This window comes from Canis lupus, chromosome 23 (assembly GCF_003254725.2).
Source record: "Canis lupus dingo isolate Sandy chromosome 23, ASM325472v2, whole genome shotgun sequence".
Taxonomy (NCBI): Eukaryota; Metazoa; Chordata; class Mammalia; order Carnivora; family Canidae; genus Canis; species Canis lupus.
In genome coordinates, this window is record NC_064265.1 from 12341964 (window position 1) to 12367706 (window position 25743).

General features: G+C 36.9%; 1 protein-coding gene across 1 annotated transcript in view; it reads left to right on the top strand.

The window, feature by feature from the left end:
- The window catches only part of DYNC1LI1 (dynein cytoplasmic 1 light intermediate chain 1), a 48372-nt gene extending 32833 nt beyond the window's left edge, over nucleotides 1-15539 (top strand). The window contains exons 7-13 of the mRNA XM_025461109.3: nucleotides 645-780; nucleotides 1771-1882; nucleotides 4573-4632; nucleotides 4755-4799; nucleotides 5481-5601; nucleotides 6866-7021; nucleotides 8599-15539. Coding sequence (XP_025316894.1) covers nucleotides 645-780; nucleotides 1771-1882; nucleotides 4573-4632; nucleotides 4755-4799; nucleotides 5481-5601; nucleotides 6866-7021; nucleotides 8599-8711 — 743 coding nt within the window. The 3' untranslated portion in view covers nucleotides 8712-15539. The remainder of the gene's footprint in view (nucleotides 1-644; nucleotides 781-1770; nucleotides 1883-4572; nucleotides 4633-4754; nucleotides 4800-5480; nucleotides 5602-6865; nucleotides 7022-8598) is intronic.
- Nucleotides 15540-25743: the final 10204 nt, after the last annotated feature.

Below are 25743 nucleotides of genomic sequence, written 5' to 3' on the forward strand. Positions count from 1 at the left end.
CACATGCCTCTCTTGATCTTTGGATCTACTGTATCATTTGGCTAAGAGGTCCAAGTTAGAGTCTGCTTTAACTAATACATCCTTATGTGAGGTGGTGTTACCTCAAGTTTTGATCATGAAATCAACTTTTGCTTTGAATCTTGCCTGAAAGTTTCCTGAAAGTACCTCTTGGTTAATCATCTCTCTTCAGTGGGTCTCCTGAGCTTTGCTCTTCAAGTCCTAATTCCTGTGACTAGTGAAAACCACAAGAGATACTAGTGGACACCATTTTTTTTAATATGCAAGCAAAATAGTTATCGATAAATAATAGCTCTCTTCATGAGGATTAGGAAGGTTAAACACAAAGCAAATTACCTCTTGTGCTTTAAACGTAGAGGTAGTAGCAGTGTCAGTATTACTAAATTTACCTTTATTTTCTTGGCTTAATGAGACTTTTGCCTCCTAAATTAAGTTTTGTAAAGATTGCTGTTTGCATTTTAGTCTTTCTGTATTCTGTGCTTTTGAAATTCTTGATTACCCTCTAATGTACCTTTGGGAACTATTTTTGAAATCAATATGCATGTAAATGTTAAGTTGAGAACACAGAATTTTATTGTATCTGTTCATGGAATTTGTCCAAAAATTTCTTTAACAGCATTATTCAGATGGTGCAGCGCTTATTTACACTTCAGTAAAAGAAAATAAAAATATAGATTTAGTATATAAATATATTGTTCAGAAACTGTATGGATTTCCCTATAAAATTCCTGCTGTTGTTGTGGAAAAAGATGCAGTATTTATGTAAGTATACTCATAAGTGTATTGTTTTATCATGTGTCACTGCTGCAATTTGATGGTGAATCCTCATGTTTGGTTTTGAGGTGAGACTCAATAGACCTTTCCATGATGCACAGGTGAGAATCTCTTCCTAGATTGATTTATTCATAACCTGCCTTGATCAATTTATTTTTGCCTGTTAGATTTGTTGCTGGCCTAAGCCCTTTTTGGAAGGCCTTACTATTATATATATAGCTAAACTGTTGAGTGCATATATCAGTGTATTTACTTACTCTTTGATTGGTTTTGATACATAAAGGACCCAGTGTATAAACATGCTTTTAAAAAGTTACGTGAAGGGCAGCCCCGGTGGCTCAGCGGTTTAGCGCAGTCTACAGCTCAGGGCATGATCCTGGAGACCCAGGATCGAGTCCCACGTCAGGCTCCCTTCATGGAGCCTGCTTCTCCCTCTGCCTGTGTCTCTGCCTCTCTCTCTGTCTCCTCTCTGTGTATTCTCATGAATAAATAAAATCTTTAAAAATAAGTAAATAGTTATGTGAATACATTGAGAGGTAATAATAATTAACCCCCCACCCCCCAAACTGTGTGTTTTTAAAATCAGGAAGATTAAGAACCTTTTTAAGTAGAAATCAGTAAGCTATAACTTGAGCATTATAATAAAAAAAGAAACTGATTAGTTTTGGATTTTTTTTTTAAGATTTTATTTATTTGGAGTCGAGAGAAAGAGAGCATGAGCAGGAGTGAGGGGCAAAGGGAGAGGGAGAAGCAGGCTCTCTACTGAGCAAGGAGCTGGATGCAGGGCTCAATCTCAGGCCCCTGGGATCGTGACCTGAGCTGAAGGCAGATGCTTAACCTTCTGAGCCATCCAGGTGCCCCAAAAGCTGATTACTTTTTCATAATTGGTTAGATACATTCCCTTTAATGTGATCATGGGTTTAATGAAGGAATGACAATATAAATGTTTGAGATTTATCATATGCATTTCTTTTCCAGTCCAGCAGGGTGGGATAATGATAAGAAAATAGGAATATTACATGAAAATTTTCAAACATTAAAAGCAGAAGATAATTTTGAAGACATTATAACTAAACCACCTGTCCGAAAGGTAACAGTTTTAGTATGTATAGTCTTTTAAACCTGGTGGTGGTGGGGGGAGTTCCATAATTTTAAGTTAGGTAAGAGGATCCTTTCCTATCAAGAGCTTTTCTAATTATAATTTGGATGTTTCCAATGTCAATTTAAAATAAAGATCTGTGTTATCAAAATATAAACTAGCTATTCAGTTAATGAATTCTTAGCCTTTGGCATATTTATATTAGAAAATAGTACAGATTCCATATTCTAATGGAAATAATGGATTGGTTGTAGCGAATATATGGATCTTGAAGAGTTTGAGTAGGTTGAAGCTGTGAACTTTCCATCCTAGAACTCAGCCAAAACCCAAGAAAACATTGTTAGAATAAATATTAGCTTCTATCTGTTAAGGGAGATCTGGAATCTTCTCCATAGTTACTAGTTAACCTGTGGTAGCCCACAGCTATCCGCAAGCTTCCAGTTTAGTCTTAATTGTTTGTTGTATGTTATTCATAGGACTATTTAATCTTTCAGAAAGTGCTCCTCTTTCACATATTTTGATTTCATGTTAAATAATAGGTCATGTTCTATAGTCAGATATTACAGATGTTTCCAGAAAGTTGTATAAAAATAAGTTTATAAAAAATAATAATAATAAGTTTATATATAGTACTTCTCAGTGGCTTTTAAGTGGATATGCTTTAAGAAAAATAATTTTCATTTAACATGTAATAAGATTTTTACTAAAAATCGAAACATTGATATTGAGCATCTGTCCTCTGTGGGTAATTAGAAACAAGAGAATTAATAACAAGTGAAAAATCACTTGGCATGCTATTTGGTATAGAAGTCTCTTAAAAGAAATGCACACGTCAAGGAAAAAAAACCAACAGCTGTTTTTCGCATTCTCTTTTACCAGGAGAATTACGCTGTAGGTTGTCTTTTATTCATCCCACTAATATCTCCTGAGCCCCTGTTTAGGCACTAGGTGCTAAATAGGGCAATACTGCAATAGTAAATCGGTGTACGTGCCAGTTCTCAAGTGCTGATAAGTGCTGTGGCTATAAAGCCCAGTGGGGGAGAGTGAGGGAGTGCAGTGGCACATGGAGGGATGCTGTTTTAGAAGGGGTTAGGGAGGGCAGCCCCAGTGGCACAGCAGTTTAGCACCGCCTGCAGCCCAGGGTATGGTCCTGGAGACCCAGGATCGAGTCCCGTGTCGGGCTTCCTGCATGGAGCCTGCTTCTCCCTCTGCCTGTGTCTCTGCCTCTCTCTCTCTCTCTCTCTCAATAAATAAATAATCTTAAAAAAAAAAAAAAAAAAGGAAGAAGAAGGGGTTAGGGAATGGCTCTGTATGCTGATGGAGCAGAAAATGCCCATGTCCTGAGGCAGGAATGTATTCAGAGGGCAAAGAGGTTGGAAAAGAGTGAAGAAGAGGGCCGGCCAGACTGATAGGAGAAGGAAGGCGCAGTTAGGACTTTGAATTTCATCTTGAGTGAGGTGGAAAGCAACTGGAGGCAAAGTTTGAGCAGAGGAGTGATAAAGGAAAAGGATTGCTCTGGCTGCTGGTGGAAAATAGACCCATGGCATGCATTGTACAGAAAGAGTAGAAGTGGGAGATGGTTGCTGCTGCTTTTTGCCTGATTATTCTGCAGGTAGAAGAGCCATTATATTTTTATTTCAGAGAAACCAGGGGCAAGTTGCTTTTCACTTTTAAAACACCTAACTATTGGTTAGCATATTTTATAAGCATGATTAATATACCTAGGACTCTAAGGTTGTGCTGTCCAATACAGCAGCTACTAGTCACATGTAGCCTAAGAACTTACTAAGTAAAACTGGGCAGCCTGGGTGGCGCAGCGGTTTAGCGCTGCCTGCAGCCTGGGGTGTGATCCTGGAGACCCGGGATTGAGTCCCACATCAGGCTCCCTGCATGGAGCCTGCTTCTCCCTCTGCCTGGGTCTCTGCCTCTCTCTTTCTGTGTGGGTCTCTCGTGAATAAATAAATCAAATCTTTGAAAAAAAAAAAAAAGAACGTATTAAGTAAAACTGAATAAAATTAAAATGTCAGTACCTGAGTCACAGTAGCCACATTTTCTCTCCATCTTCCTCTCCTCTCCTCTCCTCTCCTCTCCTCTCCTCTCCTCTCCTCTCCTCTCCTCTCCTCTCCTCTCCTCTCCCCCCCCCCCTCCCCTCCCCTCCTCTCCCTTCCTTCTCTCTCTCTTTTTCTTTCTTTCTTTCTTTCTTTCTTTCTTTCTTTCTTTCTTTCTTTCTTTCTTTCGAGAGAAAGGGTGTGAGGTGGAGGAGGGACAGAGAGAGGAGGAGAGCGAGGTAATCTCAAGCAGGCTCCACGCTCAGTGTGGAGCTGGACGTGGGGCTCGATCTCACGACCCCAAGATCATGACCTGAGCTGAAATCAAGACGTGACTCAGATGGTTAACCTATTTAGCCACCCAGGTGCCCCACAGTAGCCACGTTTCAAATGCTCAGTGGCTATAGGTGACTGGTGGCTACAGTATTGAACAGCACAGCTATCAAACGTTCATACTTTTGCAGATCATTATTGAACAGCTTTACTGTAGGAACTTGGGTCAGGCAGCTCACTTATGTAAATATAATTTGATAATGTTTATATTGAAAAATCTTTTTTTAATCTAGAGAATATGTTATTAATGGTTTCAGCATAATATACTAGACTTGCTCATTTATGCATTGCTCATTTCAGTTTGTGCATGAGAAGGAAATTGTGGCAGAAGATGACCAGGTGTTTCTTATGAAGCTACAGGTATGAAATTATATCAGAAGCAGGTTTAGTATTGTTAGTGGGTAAACTGCTCTTACATATTTCTAAAACTACAGCAATACATGCTGTTAGTTTCTAACCTAGGACTCTCTTGTGTTTTTCAGTCCCTTTTAGCAAAGCAACCACCAACTGCAGCTGGAAGGCCTGTGGTCAGTATTACAGATTTTGACAAAATTATTAAAGTGCCATACATTATTGGTTTAGTTTCTTTTTTCCTTAATCATAGACATGTCTCATATGGGTGTGCTTTGATATAAATTTGAATCAAGAATTCTTTTGGAATTTGTGACATTTTAAAGGATAAACTTCACTCATTTTAAAAATATTTAAATCCAAAAAAAAATATTTAAATCCTAAAGATCCATTTTGTCTTGTCACACAGCAGTTACTATGTGGAAACATTTATATGTGTTACTGTATAAATAAATCTTCACAACAGCCCTGTGAGGCAGGTACTACCAGCCCTATTCTGCAGGTGGGGAAGTGGAGGCCTTGGAGGACCTTATAGCTTGACTGAGATTTTATCTAGTAGGATGAAAGTTCAGATTGGAACCCGGATCTGACTCCCATGCTTATACTTGTAATCACACTCCATTATTCAATATGTTCTTTTTTCATTGAAGGAGAATTTGTATTCTAAATGTGATGGGTCTCTGATATTTTCTGATACTGAGGACATGATTGCTAAACATTTCTAGCAGTGGCTTGTAGAATAAAAGTACCAGTAGAACAGATGGGGGACAGTTAAAAAGTAATTTCTTTTTATAATCACTTTTGTGAAGTTGGATGTTTCAGGTTTTGATAATTATGGCTTTCTTATTTTTACATAGGATGCCTCACCAAGAGTCCCAGGAGGCTCCCCTCGAACACCAAACCGATCTGTGTCATCCAATGTTGCCAGCGTGTCACCCATCCCTGCTGGGTCCAAAAAAATTGATCCAAACATGAAAGGTACATTTTCTCTATTCCTAGGAAAGACAACACAGTACATTTCACACTAAAAGGAAATCTACCTACCTTCCCACCTTTTCCATAGCTGTTTTCATTTTTGTGCAATAGCTTCTAATCTTTGTCTCTGTTGATATAATCTCATAGTTAATCAAAATTCAAACTTTTATAATATGTCTATGGTATAAGCTTTATGAAAATTTTGTATTACATTTAATCTTTCTCCTATGTAGACCATTGAAGAAATTCATGTTAATACATAAAAAAGCTATAAACATAATAAATTGCCATAAGTGGGATTAATAGGTGAGAGTTTGTACATGTTTTTGTCTTTTAATAATGTGTTTCGAATGGCTTATTCAATTTACAAGTCAACATTGAGTGTTGCAACTTTGCCACAACCTAATCAGCATTCTTTAAATACTAGTAAGAACTTTGTCCCTGGTATTTCCTTTCTACTTGTATTTTCCTTCTGTGAATTGTTTCATGTTATCCTTTACCCTTTTATCTCTTGAAACTTCTACCTGTTTTCATGAAGGCTTAGGTAGCGTTTTGTAATATTTGAGGCAGACATTTCTCAACAATTACATGTTTGAAGAACCTTTGTCAAAAGGAAAGTATAGCAGCATCTAACATCCATTTAAATGCTTTTGGTTTTTAAAAATAACATTCTGGGGAAGGCTGGGTGCTTCAGTGGTTTAGCATCGGCCTTTGGCCCAGGGCGTGATCCCGGGGTCCTGGGATCAAGTCCCGCGTTGGGCTGCCCACAGGGAGCCTGCTTCTCCCTCTGCCTATGTCTCTGCCTCTCTTGTGAATAAATAAATAAAATCTTTAAAAGAATAATTAATAAATCATTCTGATTTTTTTAAATAATTATATTCTTAAAGCTTACTGATATTTTGTTTTACATATGAATAGACGTTACCCTGGCTCAAAACCAGACTTGAGTTTAGAATACACAGCTCTTGGGACACCTGGGTGGCTCAGCGGTTGAGCGTCTGCCTTCAGCTCGGGGCGTGATCCTGAAGTTCCAGGGTCGAATCCCACATCAGGCTCCTGCAGGGAGCCTGCTTGCTTCTCCCTCTGCCTCTCTCTGTGTCTCATGAATAAATAAGTAAAAAAAAAAAAAAAAAAAATACACAGCTCTTAAATTTTAAGTATTAATTAATTTTAAGTATTAATTATTATATGTGATTACTATAATAATAATATATAGAAGAATCTGATGTTTTGAGTGAAAGTTTTTTGGCTTTTGTTTTTTCAATAGCTGGAGCTACAAGTGAAGGTGTCCTGGCAAATTTCTTCAATAGTTTGCTGAGTAAAAAGACTGGTTCTCCAGGAGGCCCTGGGGTTGGCAGTGGTAGCCCTGGAGGTGGAGCTGGAAGTGGAAGCAGTGGTTTACCACCATCCGCCAAAAAATCAGGTATAGTTACCAAGAGCTTTTTTTTTTTAAATAGCTTTATTGAGATACAGTTTACATACCATGAAGTTCATTCATTTAAAGTATACAGTTCAGTATTACAGTATATTTACAGAATTATGCAAACCATTATGATCTATTTTTAAAACATTTTAATCTTCCCGAAAAGAAACCTCTACCTTATTTGCAGTAATGTCTTTTTTCCCTCCTAATCCCCTAGTCGTAGGCAACCACTGATCTGCTTTGTCTTTGTGGATTTGCCTATCTGGAGATTTCATATAAATGGAATCATACAGTAGATGCCTTCTTTAATGTTTTCAAGGTCCATTCACATTGTAGCATTTATCATTATTTCATTCCTTTTTAATACTGAATAAAATTCCATTTATGCATATGCCACATTTTCTTTGTCTACTCATCAGTTGATAGACATTTAAACTGTTTACAATTTTGGCCCTTATAAATAGAACCACTGTGAACATGTGTTTTTGACAAATATTTGAAAATGACATATGTTTTCATTTCTCTTGGGTATATACGCAGGAGTGTAATTGTTGGGTCCTGCGGTAACTCTGTGTTTGAGTTTTTAAAGAACTGCCACAGTGTTTTGCAAAACACTGCATTGTTTTATATTTTCAATAACAGGGAACAAGGGTCCCAATTTCTCTACATCTTCTCCAACATTTGTTTTTGTCCATCTTTTTGATTAGAGCCATCCTAGTAGCCATCCTAATGAAGTCATATCTCATTGTGGTTTTGACTCTTGCATATCTTTGATAGCTAATGCTGTTGAGAATCTTTTCAAGTGTTTATTGACCATTTGTAGATCTTTGGAGAAATGTCTATTCAATCCTTGCCCGTTTTTAAGTTGGATTATTTGTCTTTTCATTGTTGAATTTTAAGTGTTCTTCATATATTTTGTTTACTAGACCCTTATCAAACGTACAGTTTGTAGATGTTTCCTCCCATGTATTGTCCTTTCACTTCTTGATGTCTTCTAAAGCACAAAAGGGTTTAATTTTGATGAAGTCCAATTTATTTTTCTTTTGTTGATTGTGTAACTGCCCTTTATCAGACTTTTTAACCCATTTTCCTTTTAAATCCCATCTTCTTGCCACCGTTTTCACAAATACCATTGTGCAGTTACAATTTTTGGTACCTTTTACAGGTTTTTGGGTGTAAAGTGAATTACTTCTTGGCTTTTCCCACTGCCAGTATAGAAGAGTAAGCTTTCCCAAGACTGCTGATATAGTTACCACACATTCATATTCTTTGTGCATTCTAAAATTTCGTTGCTATTTTCTGTTTTACTGTTCTTATTGTTCTGTGCCTTTTTAAAAAATATCTTTATGAGATTAAGTGATAGGTGCTAGTTTTACTTCCATTTGTTAACAGACCCTATGAGGGTTTTTAAAAAAATTTTCTTCGAGAAGATTGATTTTTAAGGATGTTTATATGACTTAGTAGTAGGCTAGATAAAGTTAATGAAACTGTCGGCAGTTTTTAAATGAGGAGACATTGACGTAAAAGATACTTTGACTTCTATCTAAATCTTGATTTTTTTTTTCCCTTTAATGTAGGCCAGAAGCCTGTCCTATCAGATGTTCATGCAGAACTAGACAGAATTGCACGCAAACCGGTTACAGTTTCTCCTGCAGCACCTACATCTCCTACGGAAGGAGAAGCTTCTTGAAGATACCAAATAAAGCCATTTATTCAGTTTTCTGGGATAATGTAAACTTGCCTCTGCCTTCTCCTTCAAAAGTGGAATTAGGGAACTGGAGTGCTTTTTCAGATGGACTAAATTTATTTCTTTTTTCTTTCTTTTTTTTTTTTTTTTTTGTGTGTGTGTGTGTGTGGTTGCCCATTTTTATAAAAGGAAGCTATACAGAAGAAAAATTATTCTACACTATGTAGGATTGCTGTTTGCATTGCCACTTTGCATAAGGAGATAATTTTGGATTTTGAAAAACTCAGAATTTATAGATCTGAAATACAGCCGTGTGATCATACTTTAAAGGCTATTTAAAACATAGGAGGGTTTAGGAAAGGGCAGAAAATAATATGCTTTGGGCATTTGACTGACTTGGAAGTCCAAGCATACTTTAGTTAAGACTATTAAAATCATTTGAAAAATTATGTATTAGTTTTGCTGGAAAGGAGAAAATGACCAATTGTCAAATTTTCCACACCAGTGTAAACAACCACCACACATGGGATATGCTGAGAAAACTATCACTATCAGATAGCATTTTATACACTAGTCATTGTCTCAACCCATGATCCTGTAAGTTGTCATCAAAATATGATTTTGAAATATTGGCCAAGATTCATTTCTTTAACTGAGAAGAAAAGAAAGCACACTGCCTAAATGCATAAAAGAAAAATGCAGAGGTTATTAAAATGTAAAGAGGTAACAGTCTTTGGATTTGTCTATCTATATCTGTATTAATATATAGATATAGATATATATATGGCTCTGCCTTAATATACCCCTTTTTTGTTTGTGACTTTCAACTGTAATCAGTTAATAAAATATTTATTCTCTGCATTCAGGTTCAAATAACTTGTTGCATTCTCTTATACATAATTTGTATTTATCAGATAATGAATATGATTCATTAGTATTTTGAGGTGTTTGACGTAATAGGATTATTAAGCATTCTGATCTTTGTGAGAGACAAGTGAATACATGGTATTCACTATCCTGTAAGTTTCCTTAAGTCGGAAGTTTACCGTGATCAGCACATCTTCCCCACAAGCATGTCTTAAACTACAGAATCTTATGTCAGCATTTCTAGTAGATAAAAAGGTAGCCTTTTATCATTATTGGGCAGAAGCTGTTTTAAAAGCTTGGCAAATGCACTGACACATAGGTCCTCTCTTACAGGTGAGAACACCTGTTAGTAGTTAAACCTGATTTTTCAATATTGTTTTTAAATGCTTGTTTTAGAACCTTCATAAGAACAGTTTGACTTCTTACTGAAGTTCAGCTAGAGAACACATGCACATTTAACTTACATTACATTTAACTTATCATTACAGATAATGGGAAAAAATGGCCACTGCCCTTTACATTGGCCTTTGTTATTATTTTATATATTCCAAAGATTTTTTTTTTCAGCAAAATGTTTGAGGACAATACCTCTACTATCTAACGTAATCCTTTCATTAAAATTTTAAAATCTTTACTTTTGAATAGCATTTGGCTCCTAATAGTTGAATATAAATGCTAAAAATACATGAGAGGGTAATAATTTGTTTCAGGGTGGGAAAAACTTAGGCTGTTCATGGGCATGGAAAAATTAATTTGTAAAAACATTTTGTTTGAGGAAATAGATGAAAAATGCCACTGATAGAATCTTTAGTCTGGAAAGGGTTCTGCAGTCATGGTGGTGTAAAGACCAATTTTTCTAAAGTAGTACGTGATGAAGTAAGCAAGACTAATGAAAGAAAAATCTCTGTACATCATGGTATACTTTGATATGTCTGCTGTGTTTGCATGTCTAGGTCAACTCGTTCTTTTCTGTATGACATTGGAGATGTACTAGAAAATCCTTGGAATTGAGTCATTAGCTGAAATAATTGTAATCGTTCACTTTATAGGGTATTCGGTTTTAAAACCTTGTGATACCATGTTTAAATCTTAAACTGATTTTTGTCCCTATTTTTTGCAAGGAAATTTGTTTTTAAACTATTTAAAACTTTTTTGTTTTTAGGCACTTGTTATTGAAGTATACAATAGAGAAAAGTATACAGATATCAGGTTATATGGATTGAAATACAAACTAATCACCAAGATCAAGGACATTACTGGCATCCATATGCTTCCTCTGTGCCCCTTATCAGCACCTCTACCCACCAAGGGATCACAGTCCCCACTTCCACAACCATAGATAAGTTTTATTTATTTTTAAGCTTTATATACATGGGATCTTAGAGTTTATATTCTTTTTTGTGCAAGGCCTCTTTCAGTATTCTGTGACACATCAACAAATGCATGTAGCAGTAATTATCCATTCTCATTGCACCATAATATTCCATCCTGCAAATACATTATAATTTAGCCATTATCCTATTGATGGATGTTTATTAGTTTCCTCTTGCTGCTGTAACAAAGTTACCACAATTTAGTGGCTTAAAACAATACAAATTTGTTATCTTACTATCTGGCGGTCAGAAGTCCAAAATCAGTCTTACTGGACAGAAATTAAGGTGTCAGCAGTGCTGATTTCTTTTGGAGGCTCCAAGGAGCATATCTATTTCCTTCCTTTGCAGCTTCTAGAGGCTGCTTGGATTCTTTAGGTTCTCAGTCCCTTCTCCATCTTCAAGGCCAACAGCATAGCATCTTCAGCTGGGTGCTTCCATCTCATTGTCTCTCACGCTGAACCTGCTGCCTCCCTTGTGTCAGCATCCATGTGGTTAAGTTGGGCTCACCTGAGCAATCCAATGTAAGCTCCCTCAACACTTCACTCTCCTTACTAACATGATTTCTGAAGAGAAATTGAGTCTAATTCTAATCTTAGCTCCTCTATGGGCATTTTTCCCCCCTTTGGCTTATTTCAAGATTTTGTATCTTTGATTTTAATGCAGTTTGATATATTATGCCTAGGTGCAGTTTTGGGATTTATCCTTCTTAGTGTTCTGTGAACTTTCTGGATCTGTGGTTTAGTGTCTTGACTAATTTGGGGAAATTCTCAGTCATTATTGCTTCAAATATTTTTGCTGTTCCTTTCTTCTGGTACTTTCATTATATATATGTTACATCTCTATAGTTTTAGGATATTCTGTTCCTTGTCCCCTCCCCCTCTGACCTTTTTTTCTCTGCTTTTTAGTTGGAAATTTCTATTTATATATGTTGTCACTCAGAGATTCTTTCTTCAACCATGTTCTGTCAACTACCCCATAAAAAGTATTCTTCATTTCTGTTTCTTTTTATTTTAACTCTAGCATTTTTTTATTTCTTAGAATTTCTCTCTGTTTATATTATCCATCTGTTCTTGCACATTGCCTACTTTTTCTGTTAGAGCCCTTAATAATCATAGTTGCTTTAAATTCATAGCGGGATAACTCATTTTTGCCATATCTGAATTCAATTCTGATGTTTGCTCTGTCTCTTCAAAGTACTTTTTGCCTATTTCTATGCTTTGTAATTTTCTGTTGATAGCTGGACATGATGAAAAGAACTCTGGTGAATAAACTGTTAGTAATGTGGTGGGAGAGTGTTAGGGGGAGGGGAAGCATTCTGTAGTTCTGTGATTAGGTCTCAGTGAGCCTGTGCTCCTGGGCTGTGAACTTCACCGTGCTTCTCATACTCCCATCTTCACCCCCAAGCCCCTTTTCCGGTGGGACAGGATGGCTACATGCAGAACACCAGGGGATTTTTCTCTAATTTTCCCTTTGAGATCCTGGAGAGTGAAACTCAAAAAAGTGTAGGGAACCCCCTATGACTGGGGGATTTCTAACAGACTTACCTACTCAGTCTCCAGCAACTTGTCAGTTACAATTCAGGCTTTCCTACCCCAGTACTGTCTCCCTCATATTTCTGCTTGGGAGTTTCTAGTTAAGCAAGTTGTTATTCTATGTCCACTTGCAAATCTCCCACCTGGGGATAGGGCTTGGCCCTGGGATTTCACTTCTCTGGCAAATCAAAAAAGAGTTGTTGATTTTTCAGTTCAGCCTTTTGTTAGGATGGAGAGATGACTTCCAAACTCCTTGCTTGCTTTCTTGGAAACTGGAAATCTGATTCCCCCTCTCAGAATCCTAAGCATATCTGCAAAGTCCCTTTGCCAAATAAGGTAACATTCACAGGTTCTAGGGATTAGGATATGGACAGCTTTGTAGGATCATCATTAAACCTAGCAGCTTTCAGCTTTTCAATTGCTATTACAAATTGTGCTGTTACGAGCACTCTCAAATGTGTGTGGTGGGAAATATGTTCTAATTTCTATTGAGTATGTATATAGATATGGATTGCTGGGTCCATGGCTATGTGTATATTCAGCTTTAGTAGATAAAGCCAAACAGTTTTTCCAAAATGGTTATTGCATATTGCAACAGTTTGCAAAATGCCAAAATACAGGAGTTCCTCTTTCATGTAACACCTTATTAATGTCCAAACAGTTGTTCCCCTTTCTGAGAGAAGATATATCTAATAAGAGTCTAGTGTCCGGATTATATAAACAATTCTTACAATTCAAAACAAGTAACCTAATGTTAAAATGGCCAAAGGATTTGAATAGACATTTCTCCAAAAAAGATATACATTCTCATTAGCAGTTGGGGAAATGCAAACCAAAACCACTTCACAGCCAAAATTTAAAATGAGTATTGGCAAAGATGTGGAGAAATTAGAATCCCCATACTTCGCTGGTGGGAATGTAAAATGAAAACTAGTAACCACTTTCAGGAACAATGTGGTGGTTCCTCATAAGAGTAAACATGTAGTTACCATATGACCCAGCAATGCCACCTCTAGATAAATACCCCACTGAATGAGAACATCCGTCCTCACAGAAACTTGTATACAAATGGCTGTAGCAGCATTATTCATAATAGCAAAAAGATGTAAACCCAAACACCTACCAACAAATGGATAAACAAAATGTGGCATATCCTACAATGGAATATGTTAAGTTATAAAAAGGAATGAAGTATTGATACATGCTACAACATGGATAAACCTTGAAAACATTGTTAAATGAAAGAAGCCAGTCACAAAGTCACGCTATAGGATTCCATTTATACAAAATGTCCAGAATGGGCAAATTCATTGAGACAGTAGATTAGTAGTTTGTCTTTAATTTTAGACATGCTGGCAGGTATACAGTAGGATCACCTAGTGGTTTTAATTGTATTTCCTTGATAACTAACAAAGTGAAGCATGTTTCATGTTTATTGGCCATACAGATACTCTCTTTTGTAAAGTACCCATTTAAGAATCTTAGAAGTCTTGACCTTTTTATTTTCTTTTTCTTTTGGGGGGAGAGAGGGTGGGAGGAAGATAAAGGGGAAACTGACTTTTTCTTAACTGACTTATTCTTTATGTATTCAGGATGCTAGTCTTTGTCAGATGTGTATTGTAAATATCTCTCATTTGGTGGTTTGCCTTTTCACTCTTACTGGGATCTTTTGATGAATAGGAGTTACTGATTTTAATGTTCCATTTGTCAGCTTTTCTTTATGGTTTTTGCTTTTATGACCTGTTTTAAATCTTTTGCTGCCCTCAAGATGATGATATTCTATGATTTTTTTTTTTCTAAAAGATTTATTGTTTTACTTTTCTACATTCCTGGGATTTATTTCTATGCATGCTGTGAAGTAGGGGGCAAGATTTTTTTTTTTTTTTAATGTAGGTATTCAGTTAATTCAGTACCATTGTTGGGAGAATCATCCTTCTTCACTGCGGTGCCCCCTTGGTCATGTTTTGTCCATTTGCATATACTTATGTTTCTGGGCTTTCTACTTTCTTCTCTTTGCCGGTTTGCCTATATTGTACCAATACTACAGTCTCAATTTCTGTCCTTTAGCTGGTAAACAAGTCCTCCAGTATTGTTTTTCCTTAAGATTGTTTTGATTCTTGACTCTACATTTCCATAGAAACTTTAGAATTAACTGTTCCACTCACACACACACACATATTACCCTGCATTTTGATTGAGATTGCATTGAATTTATAGATCAATTTGGAGTTCGCAGTCATCTTTAGGACATCTTCCAAACTATACACAGGAATATTCTTCCACTTACATAGATTTTCTTTAGTTTCTCCTAGCAGTATTTATATTTTTCAATGTATTATCTTGCACCTCCTGTTGATAGATTCTTAAATCAGTGAATTATTTTACGCTATCATAAATGGCATCCTTTTAAAATTTTATTTGTTGCTGGTGTAAAAAAATACAGCTTTATCATATTATCCAGAAACCTTATTCAAATCCCTTTATTAATGTAATAGGTCATGTGTAATTTATTACGTTTTTTTACATGTCGTCTGCAAATAGTTTTATTTCCTCCTTTTTAATGTTATCTTGCTTTCTGACACTTGTACACAAGTATAGAATACTATAGAACCAATGAGAGGAAGCATCTTTATCTTGTTCCCCATCTCAGAGTGAAAGCTTTTAATATTCCACTATTCAGTGTATTTGCTGCATGCTCTTTGTAGATACTCTATCAAAGAAAGAAAGTTCTCTTCCTAGTTACTTTATATCATGAGTTTTATCATGAATGAGTGTTAAATTTTATAAACATTTTTCTTTATTGAGATAATCATTTTCTTTTCTTAATGTTATCATTTACATTACCTTTTAAGAATACTAAGCCAACTTTGTATTCCTGAAATAAATCTAATTTGATGTATTAGTTTTATTATATTGCTGGATTTGGTTTGCCAACATTTTATTAGGATTTTGCATTATGCACCTGAGAAAGATTGGCCTGTAATTTTCATTTGTCATCATATTTTTGTCAGTATTTGATATCAAGATTATGTTGACCTCATAAATCAAGTTGGGAAGTATTCTCTTTTTGTATTCTTTGTAAAGAGTTTGTGAAAGATTGGTGTAAATCTTGTCAATTTGTTTCTTTAAAACTATCAGACATCAATTTTTTAAGGCCCTTTGTGGAACTTGACAATAGCCCAAACAGTAATAGCCATTACAGTTTTCTTATTTGGGCTTCATTTTTCAGAGAAATTACTTTTACAGTTTGCAAAATGCCAAAATACAGGAGTTCCTCTTTCATGTAACACCTTATTAATGCCCAAACAGTTGTTCCCCTGCTGAAATAGGATGACAGTTGATGATGTCAGGGAATTCTTGCAGAATGTTTGATGAGACTTCTCTTCTCCTGTGGTCATAGTTATTTTAGGAAAAATTATAATCCATACATTAATAAAAAATACATGAAGTAATTAATGTGAAGAAGTACATGGAATTCAAGAATATGTTTAAAGATATTTCTCAGATAACTAGAGAATAGATACGATCATACTTTGAGGAATAATAGTTGATACTGTCCATTTTCTAAAAGTATGGCTACATAGGGAAAGAGAGGTATATACACATACATATATACACACTTACACATAAATTTGGGGCAGAGGGCAGCCCCGGTGGCGGAGCTGTTTAGTGCCGCCTGCAGCCTGGGGCGTGATCCTGGAGACGCTGGATCGAGTCCCACGTCAGGCTCTCTGCATGGAGCCTGCTTCTCCCTCTGCCTGTGTCTCTGCCTCTCATTCTCTCTCTGTGTCTCTATGAATAAATAAATTAAAATCTAAAAAAAAAAAAAGATTACAAAAAATTGAGGCAGAGTTGTACCTTGATCCCATTGTATCACCAAAATCTTTTTTTTTTAAATTTAATTTTATATTTATGATAGGCACACAGGGAGTGAGAGAGAGGCAGAGACATAGGCAGAGGGAGAAGCAGACTCCATTCACCGGGAGCCCGACGTGGGATTCGATCCCGGGTCTCCAGAATCAAGCCCTGGGCCAAAGGCAGGCGCTAAACCGCTGCGCCACCCAGGGATCCCCCAAAATCTTTTTAAAATTAAAATTCTTTCCTGTCTTTTCTTGTGTTAAGATTTTTTCTGAACTTCAAATACCATGATTCTCAAATTTGATCATTGGGCTCCTTTACATGTGTATTTAATAAGGAGACTCCAAAGAATTATGTGAGTCATATTTTAAAAATAAATGATAATATGGATCATACTTATATTTGCCATGATAAATAAAAGCTGGAAAATGTTAAATATTCATTTACAAATAACAATACGTTATGTTAAATAACATTTTTTATAGAAAATAACTTTTATAAAACAAATGTATTGAAGAGTGTCATTGTTTTACATTTTTACAAATCTCTGTAATGTCTAGCTTAACAGAAGACAGCCGGATTCTAATATCTGCTATATTCTATCTGATGTGATATGTTGTATGAATTCTATGTTGTCTGCATTCTATGAAATGCAGCCTCATAAGTATATAGGTAGAAAAGGTAGAAGTATTATACTTTTTTTTAAAAAGATTTTATTTGTTTATTCATGAGAATACACAGAGAGGAGAGAGAGAGCCAGAGACACAGGCAGAGGGAGAAGCAGGCTCCATGCAGGGAGCCCGACGTGGGACTCCATCCTGGGTCTCCAGGATCATGCCCTGAGCTGTAGGCGGCGCTAAACCACTGAGCCACCGGGGCTACCCGGTAGAAGTATTTTAATAGCTCTTCCAGATAATTGCAGATTTTCTTTTTGGCTTCTAAAATGCAACAAGTCTTAGTTTTTTAAAGGTTAATTGCAGTATGGAATTCATTGATCTGACTTGTACTTTAAATGGATTTTTCCCCTTTGTGATTTTATAACGTTATTTACTGGTCTTTTAGAAAATATCAGTTCACTGGGTTACAGAGTTCTTCCAGGTATTGACATGGAACTATACACAAATTTGACATGTAGAATATCAAACAAATCACATTTTTTGCAAAGATCTCTTTAGAAAAGTTTAAGTGTGGGGCACCTGAGTGGCTCAGGTCATGATCCCAGGGTCCTGGGATTGAACCCCTTGTCCAGCTTCCTGCTCCATGGGAGTCTGCTTCTCCCTCTGTCCCTCCTCCTGCTCATGCTCTCTCTCTCTCTCTCCCTCTCTATCTCTCTCTCTCATTCTCTCCTCTCTCTCAAATAAAATCTTTAAAAAAAAGTTTAAGTGATAGGAAACTGTCAGGCTTAGTGACGGATATAAGTTTTCCAAAATCCTAATTTTTTCTGGAAAGTTCAAGTTTTATGAATGCAATGAATATTATCAGTTGTATTCCTTGTACTGACAAGCTCACTTCATTCATTTTAGAGAAAATGCTGCCAGATTCTAAAGTCTGAAAAACCAGTTAGCCTAAAGTAGTAAATATGGTAAATTTTGCAAGTAAATATGGTAAAATAAAGTGTCTAGTTCAGCTTATAACTATTCAATAGCACAAATGATTTTCCTTGAAACACCATTGTACTTCAGTATACAGCAAAAGTAATTATGTACACTTCCCATTTCCTTATACAGCATTTGAATAAGACAGGTACTAAATGATTACAACTTAATAAAACTAATAATTTTCACTTCATCAAGGGAATTCTTAAGTAAAATTGGGTTTATTTTCACACGTGAAGAATACAATGGCTACAAATTCAGTTTTATGCTACTGCCTTGCTTCATGCTGGAATGCCAGTAGTTTTATTCTATCAGCAGTGCAAACAAATGTTCATACAGTGAAAAAGACAAATGAACTCTTAGTAGTCTTATGAGCATAGTTTTGACCTCACACAAATGTTGCAAAGGTCTCCAGACCTCTAGGGGTCCTCTGATCCCCCTAAGAACTACTGTTATAATCCAAAGCCAAATTACTCCTTGATTTTGCCCCATATTGGCTTAGAATTTAAAACAAGGCTTTGATTCAGAAGTTTTGGTTGATATACTGTAGAATGTGACTCTTCCAAGCATTTTTTTTTTTAAGTCTTTAATTCATGAGAGGCAGAGACATAGGCAGATGGAGAAGCAGGCTCCATGCAGGGAGTCTGATGTGGGACTCGATCCTGGGCCTCCATGATCACGCTCTGGGCCTAAGGCAGGCGCTAAACTGCTCAGCCACCCAGGTGTCCCATTTTTCTATTGAAATATCTTCAGTCTGTAATGCGACAACTTTGCCATAGCTGAGTTAGTCTTGTATACTGTGTTTTGTGTACGTGCACTCTGCTCTCTCCCAAGTTTTGCTCAGCCAGAAAGTACTATTTAGATGGTAGGTGATGATCTTTTGCTGCTCTACCACTGCCTGGTATTTGGAGCACACTTAATCTTCAAGTAAAATAGATATACTTCAGCCCTGCTTTGCAAGATGTCTGAATATCTTAGCCGCCACCTCCATGAGTATCTTAATGTACAAGATTTGCAGTGCCCATACACTGTGGAAAGAGCCAGAAGAGCCGGGCTACCTCATTTACTAATCACATGACTGTAGAAGAGTCATTTATTGTCCTAAAGCCTTAGTTTCATCACCTGGATGGTGGCAAGGACAACTTGTTCAGGTATAGAGTTACAAGTGAGGATAAATAAGATCGAGGGTGTGGAGGTGCTATATAAACTTTGTGCTACACAAATTTAAGTTTTTATAGCCCCAAAGGAAGGCATTTTAATTTACACAAACTTCATAAGTACTAGTCCCATGCATAAATTATTTAGATAATTAAGCAGTTTTAGATACTACCCTAAATGTATTAGTGTAATTAGGCCACTTCTGAAAAGCCTGCTGCCTTGTGTGCTTGTTTCTACAAAAACCAGTTTATATATATATATATATCAGTATTAGATCAACTGCTAGCTATTTGTAAAGATGAAATTAGATCCATACTTGACATAAGTCACAAGAATAAACTCCAAATGTATCAGACCTAAATATAAAAGATGAAACCATAAAAGTACTAAAAGAAAATAGAAAATTCTTTTGCATCTGAGTGGGAAAAGACTTTCTAACTTTAATTCAGTCTACATGCAATAAAAATTTTAAATTCAAGTACATAAAAATGATTGAAGAAAACATGATAAAAAACACTCTAAGCAAAAAGGCTTTGTAATATATCATAAGGCTTTGTAATATATCATAGATAAGGAGCTAATATTCCTAGTACACAAGGAACTCAAAATAAAGGTGAGGGAACCAAAATCCCTATAGAGTATAAATAAATAAGCAAAAGACATGAACAGACAAATAAAAAATAATATAGAAATAGCCCTTGAACATATATAAACATGTTTAACTAAGGAAGAAATGCAAATCAAAACTATATTGAAATATTATTGCTTCCTATTGGAATGAAAAAAATTCAAAAGCTTGACAACACTTTGTTGGAGAGGTAATAAAGAAATAGATTTATTCATTGCTCCTGGGAGTGCAAAACAAATCAACTTTTAATGAGGGACATTTTAGTATTTGCACTCAAAATTTGCACTCAAACTCAGCAATTGTGGAACATATCATAAACTTTCATCTCTGGCAATACAAAAATTGTATTCATACAGTTATTCATTGTGGCATTATTTGTAATTGCAAAGTATTGGAAACAACCTAACTGCCTAAACTAGGAAATTGGATGAATAAACTGCAGGACAGCCACACAATGAGTGCTATGCAAGTATTCAGAAAAAAAAAAAAAAAATGAAGCTGATTTCCATGAACTAATATGGAGCAACTTCCAGGATGGTATCTCTCTTTCCACTAAAGAGATACAGGAAAGATAACCAGAAACAATCACAGTTTGTTACCTGCGGAGGGTGATTGGATGGAATGAGATGGAAGGGACAAAGACTTAGCAACCTTTCTCTATATGTACCTTTTCGTAGGTTTTTCCTTTGAGACCTTTGTTAATTTCTCACATTTTCAAGAAATAATATTTAGTTAACCACAAGGAAAAAACTCTAAGGCGGTTTTCCATGATTTTTAATGACACTGAGGCAAAGTCTTGAGCTTTTTGCCTTGCGATGACAGGGACTCCTGTGATCCAAATCCCACACTGGACCCCACCTTCTCTCTTCCCCAAGCAATCAGAAGCTTCTGCCTTTCTTCATCACATCTCTCACCCAACTAATCAAACTCTCTGTCCTGTACTAAAATACCTAACTGATAATGAGGGCAAGGAGGCTAAATGATCCATGGTCTCCAACCTCCCTCCATTCCTGCCTTCCAATACCACTGAGGAATTAACTCCCTGCAGGGGGCAGAAACCGTAGACCAAAAAAACATTATTAGCAATCCTTAGCCCTTGTGGCCCTCTGCTGGTATAAATGAAATGTGGAAATTCACCATGTTGATTGCTTATGTTTTCTATTCTAGTTTTGTTGGCAGACGAGCTTAAAAAGCTATTGTCCCAAGAAGATCTCTGATCCAAATTTTTCTTTGCCTATCTGGCATCCTCGTCCACTCTGGGGTGTTTGGAAATGTTGGCAAGGAAAATTTAAGACTTTTTATTTGCCTTCCATAGCACTACTTCCTGTGTTCTCCTGCTGTCTATAAACACTCCTTTATTTTTCTGCTTTCTCCTTACCTTCTCTTCTACTTCCTCCAAAGTTTTAGCCTAAATCCTCTTCTTTCTACAGATGCTTCCCTTTAACATTTGAATGGTTTTGTCTATGTGTCTCCTCCAAATGCCTTCTCTCTTCCAATACTCCAGATCCATATCTGAAACAATTTACCAGGAACTCCATTTGGTGCCCTCTGGCCCTGAAACTTCTATCCTAATCTGAGTTCTTCATCTTAGTTTGTTAAGACAAATGATCCAAAACCTGGAAATAAGGCAAAAGGATTATTGAGTCCCTTTCTGTGTCATACTAGAATAGTGTTCTCAAAGTATGGTCTTAGACCAGCAGCAGCAGCAGCAGCACCTGGGAACTTGTTAGAAATGTAAAATCCTGGGTCCTACTCAAGACCTACCAAGTCAAAAACTGTGGAGGTGAAGCCCAGAAGTTTGTCATGTAACAAGCCCTCCCTCCAGTGATTATGATGATCACTCAAGGTTGAGAAATAATGAACAGAGAAGGGATGGCAAACTACAAGCCAGATCCAGCCCAGTGCCTGTTTTCAGAAAGTTTTTTCAGGATATGACTGCATTATGACATTGAGTTATGTATCATGGCTGCTTCCACTCTACAACAGCAGGATCGAGTTGAGTGGTTGAGACGGAGACTTATATGTCCCTCATAACTTGAAGACTTACTATCTGACCCTTTACAGAAAAAGTTTGCCAACCTCTGGACTAGCTAGAGAATCATCTACCAAACCCTCTTAAGGGCCACTATTGACCTAAGGAAAGATGATTTTTTGTGACTTACTATTTATTTTTTTAAAGATTTTATTTATCTATTCATGAGAGACACAGAGAAAGAGAGAGACAGAGACAGAAACACAGGCTGAGGGAGAAGCAGGCTCCATGCAGGGAGCCCAATGTGGGACTGGATCCCAGGACTCCAGGATCACGCCCTGAGCTGAAAGGAGGTGCTAAATCACTAAACCACCCAGGCGTCCTAATGACTTACTATTTATTATTGAGTTGGGCCCCGAGTCTGTGAAGTTAGGTGTTAATTATAGAAGATTGATAAGCTACAAATGATTTTTGTCTGTTAGAGGTGAAAATGATTTGTCTCTTCAAAAGTAACCATTTTATTGTCCTTGTAGGTTAGTCAATTTTGAGTCTTACCTAGCAACCATATATCAGCATTTTTCCCTTTCACCATATATATATATATATTTTTTTAAAGATTTTATTTATTTATTCATGATAGTCACACAGAGAGAGACAGAGAGGCAGAGACACAGGCAGAGGGAGAAGCAGGCTCCATGCAGGGAGCCCAACGTGGGATTCGATCCCGGGTCTCCAGGATCGCGCCCTGGGCCAAAGGCAGGCGCCAAACCGCTGCACCACCCAGGGATCCCTCACCATATATTTTTAAACACCATACATATATATACATATATGCACATACACACATACCATGATCTCTCATATCCTCCTCTGAACCAGTTTTACATTCTCCAGATTACTAGTAAGTTAAATCTTTGAAGCATGCTTACTATATACTTGTATGAGAGTCATCTTTTTATTTCTTTGAAATTTACACTCTGACCCTGACAAGCGTTAATGCCTCCTTAGATTCTGTTTCTATTATTACCTTTCTTCATTCTCTTCATTACATAAGCATAAAACCTTAGCGCCTGTTTCAATTCCTCCCTCCCTCTTCAAACAAACCAGTCTCCAGATCTCACTGATTTTACCTTCCTTGAGAATTTTCTCTCCAAGCCATCCCCTCCCCCTCTATTTCCATGACTACTGTCTGAGTTTAAGCTGCTCTTCCCTCTTTCCTGAACTTACCCGGTCTGCATAAGGCTGCTAGGAAAACATCCCCAAGGAAGAACTCTGATCATTTCACTTCCCTCACCTTAAACCCTTGGGTGATTCATCACTGTTCAGCAAAAAGGGAAAGCACCGGTTCTTTGGATTGATTTTTAAGGCCCTCCAAAATTTGACTCCAAGCTTGTCTTCCATGACAAGGACTTTTTGTCCTTTCACCCTTCCATTCTCTATGCCTGTGTGTACTTGCTTATGTCTTCCTTCTTATTGCCCCTCTGCCTAGAGTACCCTCTGTCCTGTTTTCTGCATGTCCAAAGGTAAGTATTCATTAACCTCCAGCTTAAAGCTCCACCACACTGATCCTTTAGCTGCAAGTGATTTCTATCTGCTCTGAATTCCCAGCACATTTAATTTGTATCTCTTTTATGGCACATATCTCTATTTTATGACATGGTCCTTTATGGAAGTTTCTGTGGCCTCATTGTAGGACTTCATCTATGATCCAACTTTGTATCCACATTATTGCCTAACTGTCCTAATATAGATAAGAGATCCAGTAAAAGTGCCTGAATAGGAGCTGCTGAAAAATCAAAATCTCAACTGGAAAAAGTAGCAAACAGTAAATTATTTTTTGAATGTCTTAAATCTCATCAAAGTATATTTCCCAAACTATTCTTTTTGTAAATGTTTCTTATTCCTCATTTAAAAATATTAACTATTTAATATTAAAGAAGAAAGATGAATATTCTTCAAAACTGAAATAAGTCTTTCTTTTTTCTCTTTGGTATATCTTTTCTCCATAAATAAGATTTCTCATTTCACTGTGGTAAACCTCAGCATTTAACTATTCAATGTTGTTTATTCATGAACGAACATGGCAGTTTTCCATATGGATGTACCTACCCATCAAATGGGGTCCCTAATAAGTGTTTGTTTATGAAGCCCTTTTATTAAGAAAACATAAGTGTTGCACACTTTTTCTTTTCTCTTTTTTTTTTTAACTGGGAAGGATATTAGTGCCTTAATCTAATTGATTTGGCCACCCCTAAATTAATCAAGACAAAGGAAGTTATGGCATATCTGCTGTCTCTTATACAATGGCTTTCTTTCATTCTGATCACATTGTAAAATGGTGTTCCTCCATAGGCACAGATTTCTCACCAGTATCCCCTGGAGAACTTGTTACAAAAGTACTTTCCCAAGACCCACCCAAATTCAGAAACTTTGGGGCAGATCGCCAAGAATCTTCATTTTTAGTTAACCTTCCAGATGATTTTTATGCATCCCAAAAATTTGTGAATCACAAGCTAAATTCTTTTTTTTTAAAAGATTTTATTTATTTATTTGAGATAGAAAAAGTACAATAGAGACAGCACAAGTGGGGTGTAGGGGCAGAGGGAGAGGGAGAAGCAGACTTCCCAATGAGCAGGGAGCCCGATAAGGGGCTGGATCCCAGGGTTCCCAGGGATCACGACCTGAGTTGAAGGCAGACGCTTAACTGACTGAACCACTCAGGTGCTCCCACAAGCTAAATTCTTATCATCTTCTAAATTCAAAGAAAAGCAGAGACCCCCAATAGCATTGCCCAGTGCAACTTAAATAAACTGAGAGGGTTGAGAGAATCTGTTCATCTTCTCTCCTCACTCAAAGTTGTTTTTAAATATTACTTGCCCTCAGTATTTTCTCTTGAAAATGTTCAAACACACAGAAAAGTTAAATTAAGAAACAAGTACAGTGGACACCCATGTACTACACCATTAATGTGTTACTACGGTTGCTTTATCATAGGTTTATCCTTTTATCCATCTCTCTACTCATCCACCTGTCTTATATTTTTAGATGAATTTCAAAGTAAATTTCAGACTTCCATAGTGTCTAATTTGGGAGATGGTAACTCAAAGAAATAGCAGGGCAGTGAGTCCTTATAGCCCTGGTGAAAACACAGTGGCCTCATTCTATTGAACAGGATTGATGGCTGCTTGGCCGGAGCATTTAATCAAAGACAGAAGGGCATTTTGCGCTGGCTGCATAGACAGCCCTCACAGAGTAGTATCTACTTGTCTCTATTCATTTGAATAGGAGCTTTTGTTCTGTTACTGGAGGAAGATAGGGAGGTTTGGGGCCATAGAGGAGAGTAGATTAAATATGGAAGTAGGTGACAGCAATGGCCTCTCCCCTCTCCCATGGGTTTTGAGACCCTAATGGAGAGGTGGGTTAGAGGCTGAGGTTTGCTGGGTTCACTTAGCAACAAGGTTGTGAGTCAGACTCATTCCAGACTCATTCCAGGTACCCCTACCTAGCTGTTTGACTTTGGATATATTCTCCCTCTTGGCCTCAGTTTGCTCATTTGTAAAATGAAAGTATATTATACTGTAGAGGAGAAAATACGCGTGCCTGGTATGTCACCCAAGCAACTTCAGTTGCTAAAATACAATTAGATTCCTTCATGAGTTTCCTTAAGTTCACACAAAATTAACATATATGACTGTGCGAACTGCTGCACAAGGAAGAGGCGAATGAACTAAATGGTTTTGACAAGACTAAAAGGAATTCAGAGAGGCAAGAGGTTGCAATCCTGAAAGTCCTTTCAGACTGATGCGGGAGACCTAGGCTCTTATCTCACGGAGTTGAAGAATGAATCTCGGGGACAACAGAGAATGAGTAAAGTAATAGGTGTTTATTAAGCAGAGATACAGAGAAAGCTCTCAAAAGTGAGAGGGGTCCTGACAGGGTTGCCACTGAGGGCTTTTTGGCGGCCTTTTATTGGGAATCTAACCAGGAAGCCCATGGCCTTGAGTTTCTTTGTACTGTATATGGCTGTTTTTTGGGTCTGGTGAATCTGTGAT